Raw genomic sequence first — 7,428 nt, forward strand, 5'->3', positions numbered from 1 at the left:
CCTCCTCCTTGTCTTGGTCATATTAATTTGCCCTCCTTCGTGCTCATGCTTTGACGTGGAAGAGATATGCAGCATGTTCAACTTGTCAACACCTTTAATGAAATGAGGAGGTCACAGGGCAAGGTCAACAGCTCAGTGTAGTGAGGCAGTGGTCTAGCAGGTTTAGTGTAAATGAGCACGTTTGGAGTTATGATGTTGTTTTTACATAAGTCTTGAAGTGTTCATCTGCTACGAGTCATGGAAAGGACAAATATGTACAATTGGCTTTAATGTATTTATTTTGCCTACAAGTAACTAGGGACGAACACATATAAAGATTTGCTTGTAGATAGTTTCCATCATCCGTTGTGGCTCAGCTGCTGTTTAAACCCAGTTTGTGACTGTGGTTGGTTATATTGTCTCATATCAAAAACACGTTCACATTTAGCAGCAGGAGGTGCCGATGCCGGGCTGCAGGAGGAGAACAAAGCTGCATTCAGACCGGAGGTAGTTTGGACTGTCTGCAACACAGCTCAGACTAGAGTTACAATACAATCACCTCCAAATGTCCTTGTGTGTGTGTGTGTGTGTGTGTGTGTGTGTGTGTGTGTGTGTGTGTGTGTGTGCGTGTGCGTGTGCTCGCTCTAATGTCCCCTGGAATCACAAGGAGAATTGTACAGCACCTGTCAAACACGGTAGTAAATCTCTTCACTTATTGGTCATAAAAAGAAATGGAGGTTCATTAATAATGTCCTTACACTTGTTTTATTTTGAGACTTTATTGCACCAATAAACTGTTGAGTGAGCCTCACTTTAACGAATTACCACTGGGAAGGTTTACGAAGCCAAAACGTCTTTTCAGAAGAAGAATTAGGTTAATATAAGATGTGTTGTATGTTAATCATGGAAGTGTGGTGATTATTTTCACATGTTGGCTCATACTGTAAGGAAACCAGTGGTGGAATGTAACTAAAGTATATTTACTCAAGTACTGTGCTCAAGTACAAATTGTACTTTACTGTCAAAAATCACAGTACATGCATATTTTGAGATGCATTTTCCCTTAAAACGGACAGGCTCGAGATTGCACGTCGGTCAAACAAAAAAATTACTATTCAAAAACAAGTAAAATGATCATCTCTGAAAGAGTCATATTATCACATTTTCCTACATTCTGTGTTGCCATAGCCAGTAAAGATAAATCTATCTTACCGGTAATGTCACTCTACCTGCACATCGTCACAGATCTCTTTTGATTCTAAAAGCCTAGAAATAAGAATAAAAGAAGAGGTGAATAATTTAGATGTGAGAAACAGGAGTGAGAAAGTTACATTTATTTAAACATCATTGTCAAAAAAATAGGCGTAATATTCTTGTTACATCAAGCTGATGGTAGTGATTTCAAAATTAGAAACCGTCTATATATAAAGTCAGGGTTGGGCCAGATTACTTTGAACTGTAGTCGTTTACTGATTACAAAGTACGCAGTTCTTGCAATTTCAAACAATCTGTTGGATTACAATTTTAAAAAATCTAATTTGATTATTTTTTTGATTAGTTCAAACATATATAGCACCTTTAAAGTTCCACAAATATTCTTTTTTTTTATTTTTAAACATCTCAAAATATTTTCAATGCAAATAAAATGCATTTAGCTTATTCAGCATTTACAGGTAGTCAAATACAAATGATTACTGGTGCACTGTGTATATTCTACAACATGTGGGATGCTGTTTTTGTTGAAAAAAAATGGCAATTTACTTTGATATAGAATATATTAATTTAGAATTGGTCAGCTCGAATTACCCTCATAAAAACATGTTGGAGTAAACCTATATTTTGAAGACGCAATCAAGTAGACAATGAAACTATCTGATTACATATTTTGCTGATTATAGTTTCATATTTTTGGTAATCTGATATGCAGTTACTGCCCAACCCTGTATATATACTGTATTGAAATGCATGGCATCTATTAAGACCCCTGATACCAGTATATTGACTAAAGGCTTAACAATTGATTTGAAATTAATCACTTTAGTAATACATCACATTAAGACAAATTATACTCACTCTGCCTGATCCTTGAGAGCTTTACGGGCATCCCGAGCTTCGTGCTCCTCCGAAATCTTCTTGTAACAGTAGACCAGAACCAGAACGAGCCACAGCTGCAGAACCACGATCAGCACGTACATCATAATCTCCGAGATCACCACTGTCAGCTCCCGATTGGCTGGGAAAGAGGAACCAACAGTGAAGAGATGCATTTCCTCAAACGGCCACTAGAGGCGGACTCCCACCTCAATGAAAATGTGCCAGAGAGCACATTTTCGTCTGTAGTCCCTACGCAGGTTATTACAATTTAGTGGCCTAACATTATCAATTCAACATTGTACAGAACAATAACACACACAACAATACAATAAAATACATAAATAAATTACAAAAGTAGCAGATTTGTAAAATCATTGAGAGTATATCATGGCAGTGCCACAGATGAGGTGATATGACTACTCGTGATTGCAGGTTTGGTTTGCTTTAAGCCATCTCTTCAGTTTCTGTTCAAATGTTTGGTAATTCATGCTCTCTCTTAACTCAAGCGGAAGACTTTTCCAATCGAGGGTGGCTCTGACTGAGAAGACTGTTTGCCCAAACTTGCTACTTCTGTATTGTACAACACAGTCCTCATGACATTCTCCCTTGTCACCATGGCACTACCATCCTTCTGCATTATAAACTGATTCAGTGTGGGAGGTGCAAGCCCATGTAGAAAATAGGCAAGCATCTGCAAAATGTTTAAAACTATCAAAGGTAAATAGATTGTACTTTTGAACTATATTGCAAAGGAGATAGCTTTCGGCCTTTCGGTCCTTTTAGTGTCCGTTTGTAAAGAGACTCAATAGGTTTCAGAGTTGTCATGCTTGCTTTTGACCAGCTTGTAAAAACAGTATGTTGGGTGGTAAAATAGCATAGCATGCACAAAGACTTTGGCTGCCTCTGTTTGGTTTGGTCTTATGTTCCTAAAGTTAACTTGGTGGAATTTGAAGTTCAACGTATTTCTTGAAAACCAAAGTCAGTATTGTTTTCCCCGTCTTCGGCTCTCAATAGCTAATTCCAGTCACTGTATTGTGTTTTTGATCAAGTTTACGTGCGTGCAAATGTAGTAACTGCTCCTTGTTTGTCCCTCATCATCTTCATCCAGGCTCCCCTTTTTGCCTTACTAATAACAAACCAAGAATGCAAAAAATGTTTATCCCAAATCCGTGTCAGAACAACATTTCAGAAATAAAACAAGTAATATTTTTTGGGACATTCATGATGTACAGAATGACTGAATGATTAAATTGTGTTGGTGATCCTCTGACTTTTCTTCTGCCTAAAATGTATTTAGCCAGAGAAATATCTCAACATCTACACGGTAGATTGGCCAAATGGTTGGTTCTCATGTTCCCCAGAGGATGAATCATAGAGAGTTAATACAATACAATTTGGTGCAGCTCGTTCATGGTCTTTGTGAATAGTGTGTGAAATACCTGTTCATATAAAGACTTAACACAAGTCAAAGCAAGTAGGCTGGAACCCCAACCCAATAAAACCAATCCCACAATGCTGCACCTCTGGCCTGCAACAACACACTCGCCTCTCTCTTGCTAACCGGACACACATGCTCACGCCTGAACCCGACACACACACACACACCCTGGCTCGGTTTGTTGTTGTTGCTGTCCTGGTATCCAAGAAGAGGAGGGACAAGGTCCTGCTCTAATCCAGGTTCTCACGCAAGGCACTGGATCAAATTTGTCCAAAGGGGTTTCTTTCAGGTCCACAAACAGACGTGAAGACGGGCTCGCTTTGGTAAACTAGTTGTTGCGGTTTGAATAATAAAAACTGCCGAGAATTAGTAAGCTAAGACATTTTAGTGCCAATTGTAAGTGACAAGTGACCTCACCGAAATTGTGCTATTGAGGCTGTCGGGGTCTGACGGGTTAATAAAGGGGTTTCAGGGGGTATTTCGCACACTGTTTGGGAGCTTCGAGGGTCCCCTGACTTTTTATCAGGTCAAAATTAAAATGTTCATGAATGTGCTGGCTTCCTTTACAATAAGGATTGTGGCCTCAAGAGGGCTGTTGACTCTTAGTCATTTTTGTAAAGTCTTTGGGAAGGATTCACATGACCACACACAAATAGTAAAGGCCTGACTGATGAAGTAGTGAGAAATTGTCCTTGACACTCTCCGCTGTGTCTTTCCTGTGGAAATGTCCTTCTCCGGCGAGATTGGCTGTTTGATAAGCAGTGGAATGAAAGCACAGTTGACCTTGGACCTTTTTCACCGGGTTATCGTCTAATGTTACGCAGAAAGTTCTCCGGATCCACACACTGATTAATTGGTGTAACATTTGTTAATGCACTTTTTAAAGAGATAATACACAGAGAAGAAAACTTACAGCTAGTGCTGGACTGTACAGTATATTTACGAAGGTACTGAAGTAGAGTTGCTTGTTCTTTACTTGAGTCTACGTGTAATGTCTCTTTCTGCAACTCCACTCCATTTCACAGGAACATATTGTATTTTTTTTAAACTTTTTTACTTGAGTTAGTTACTTTTTGGATTGATATTTTGCAAAGACAAGGTGTTTTAAAAAAAAATAATTAAACCAGTGGTTTTGGAACCACTAGATTAAACTGTACATGGGCTAGAATGATCTTCACCACAAAGCTCCGACAATATAATGCTACTTGTGCATTGATGACAGCCAGCCTTACACTTTACACTTACACAGGTACACCCCACCTTACCTATGGCCACCACGTTGAGCTCCACCTCCTTCTCCACAATGACGTGCTCATCATACTGCGGCAGGAAGAGGGTGCGATTGATTGTGCAGCGGTATGTCCCTGTGTCATTGAAGATGACGTTATGAATGTAAATGGCTCCTATCTGAATGTCTCTGTTTTTTGTCCCATGCCACTCCAGACGGTCGCTGAAATCATCATGGACGATGTTGGCACTGGGGTGATCATAGTGGAAAATCTGAGTAATGGAAAAGAATGGATATCATTTTCTAAATATTCCTGTAAATAAAGGAAGGGTTGGGGATGAGCATACCCTCTTTTTGATTCCCAGCTCTAAATATAGGCTATATACTGCATGTGCCTACTGTATAAATATAGTCAATAAAATGGTGGACAATGTAGCATGTCTTAAAACAGAAGAACTACAAATATTGTATTAATATGTATGTAAAAAGTGTTTTAAAGATCTACTTGGTTCAATGCAAAAGCTCAATTAACATGAAAATGTTTGAACGTTATATATATATTTACAATATAATATACCGTATATTACATCTGGATTTTTTTGTATTTAATGACCGACTTAAAAAATGTGCAGTCGACAGCTGTCCAGTTTCCAAAGTTCACAGAAAGCTGACATAGTACAAACGTAGAGGAGTACATGAAAGACTTAGATTAAGAAAAGAAAAGTAATAAAACAAAGAGCCTAACAAAATGTACTTCCATCTTTGAGAGAGCCCTTTTCATTCACACACTCCAAACCAGATGTGAAAGCTCTCTCTCAAAGACGTTGGTGAACTCACATGCCTGAACTCCTCCTCTCCCAGCGGTTTGAAGTGCCAGTCCACAGTGGTTCGGGCAGACACCTCTTCTCTTCTCTTGCAGGAGATGCAGCCCAGCAGGAAACCTTCTCCTGCCACGGCTTCAGTCATGGAGTCCACCTCCGCACAGCCGCCATGGCACTGAGACACTAAAGACAGAGAGGAAGAAGAGATGAAGACACAGAAGTAAAAAATTATGTAAAAACAAAAAGCAGAGGTCAAGGAGACGAGGGGAGGATCAGTGACAATCATCAGAAACTTTATCTTACTTGATAGGGTAATATGTTGAAGCAATAATTTATTTTTTAGATATATATATATATATATATATATATATATATATATATATATATATATATATATATATTCAGATACAACATTGTATACCTGTCTATAAATTGATGCTGGACTTTTAAGTTTTCTGTTTATTTGTGTTGCACCTTTCTACGACAAAGCAAAGTGCTTGCATAAGACATAAAAAGGAAAAATGTAGAAGAAACACAGCAATATGCAAAGACACATATATACACATTATGATTTAACCATGGTTAAAATAAAATAGAACATATACAAAAACAGTAATCGACATGAGCAAATAGTCCAAAAGTATAAGATTTTATGATCAAGCTGATTGAGAGTTTTATTTAACAGCAAAATAAAATGGAGGAACGTCTCAGTCTCACGTTTTTAATGCTTCACAAAAGGCACGTTCAGTGGAAATACCAATCAATTAGGAATGTATATGATTTATTTTAAATTGTCCAAAAGAATGAAGACAGATTCATTTATCTATTGCTCATTTATTTATTCATTTTCAGTGACTGCATTGCTTGAGATTTGACCAATCATGCTCAAACAAACTGTTTTAATATAAATGCATAGTATCTTAATATCCTGATTGCAGTGATTACAATGTAGCCCATTTTTAAAACATGTTTAAATATTTTATCTGAGGACCCTGAAAAGAAAGAAACTCACTGAAAAACATACAACTTCAACATCTCATAATTACAGGATAGGACATTAATGATATACGACTTACCAAAAAGATTGAAGACAACTAAAAGAGTCAAGAGGCAAATCATTTCTGCTGGAGGAGCTTATGGCCAGCTGTTGGACGAAATGTTGAACTTTCCTTGACATAAACCTGTGAAGAACTGGAGGAATATCTGTGGCGTTTAAGATCACATTACTGACATGATGTCTCTTGATCCCTGATTAATTCCGTTGTCTTCATGACAGTTCACCCTTTATTCCAGTGTCAGTCCATTAGTTCAGCAATCTTGCGTTTTCAAAAGAGCCAAAAAATGACTGAACACAGAAAATGTTTACTGAAAAAGACTTGAGTGTCCGTGTTTCTTTGCAGTAGTTTTAAGTCTCCCCTGCAGTCCCTTCTGACTTTAAGCCAGCTATAATTAGAGTGTGTGAATCTAGGAGAGTTGGACGTTGTGAGTGTTGAAAGCCATCAGGAAACCTGAGATGTTGACACGGCTATGGCTTGACCGTCTAAAGCTGGACTACAAGCATGTTTTTTTTCTGATTTTCGGTAAGTTCTCTCAGGGAAACTTTCCAACATCCCCTAAAAAGTCTTTGTTTTTCTTTTTCAGTGATGCCTTACCTTTGCTTTCCTTAATTTTAACTTTTGCCAACATGTATTCATACTTTTGTATTTGTTACTTAGTAAAAAACAGAAGCAGCAGGTCTGGCATGCAAAAATATTCCCTACAGGTTTTGTTAAACAAATCCTTTCAGACAAACACATGCTTAACCATGCAGGGCGTAAAGGAATAGCTAGCTTTAACAATGCAACATAGTGCTTTTATTTTGTCTGTAA

At 37.9% G+C, this 7,428-nt stretch overlaps 1 protein-coding gene across 2 annotated transcripts; it reads right to left on the reverse strand.

The window, feature by feature from the left end:
* Positions 1–249: 249 nt before the first annotated feature.
* Positions 250–6,961, reverse strand: LOC306744344 (sodium channel regulatory subunit beta-1). 2 transcript variants are annotated; one of them, XM_079226964.1, is made up of 6 exons: positions 6,637–6,961; positions 5,577–5,743; positions 4,777–5,011; positions 2,053–2,212; positions 1,209–1,245; positions 250–450 (listed from the first exon to the last, which is right to left on the reverse strand). In XM_079226964.1, the coding sequence occupies exons 1-6, from the start codon at positions 6,677–6,679 to the stop codon at positions 424–426; spliced, it is 669 nt and encodes a 222-aa protein (XP_079083090.1). In that variant the 5' UTR covers positions 6,680–6,961; the 3' UTR covers positions 250–423. The 2 variants fall into 2 exon arrangements, with proteins under 2 accessions (XP_079083090.1, XP_079083091.1); XM_079226965.1 differs by having other exon boundaries at positions 1,192–1,245.
* Positions 6,962–7,428: the final 467 nt, after the last annotated feature.

Source organism: Taurulus bubalis, assembly GCF_910589615.1.
Source record: "Taurulus bubalis genome assembly, chromosome: 12".
Taxonomy (NCBI): Eukaryota; Metazoa; Chordata; class Actinopteri; order Perciformes; family Cottidae; genus Taurulus; species Taurulus bubalis.

Excerpts from the sequence above, each read along its gene's own strand:
- LOC306744344 (XM_079226964.1), bottom strand. The coding sequence starts at position 6,679 with ATGATTTGCCTCTTGACTCTTTTAGTTGTCTTCAATCTTTTTG. Across the intron at positions 5,744-6,636 it reads AGTTGTCTTCAATCTTTTTG|TGTCTCAGTGCCATGGCGGC; the intron begins GTAAGTCGTATA and ends CTCTGTCTTTAG. Across the intron at positions 1,246-2,052 it reads GCTCTCAAGGATCAGGCAGA|GCTTTTAGAATCAAAAGAGA; the intron begins GTGAGTATAATT and ends TCTTATTTCTAG.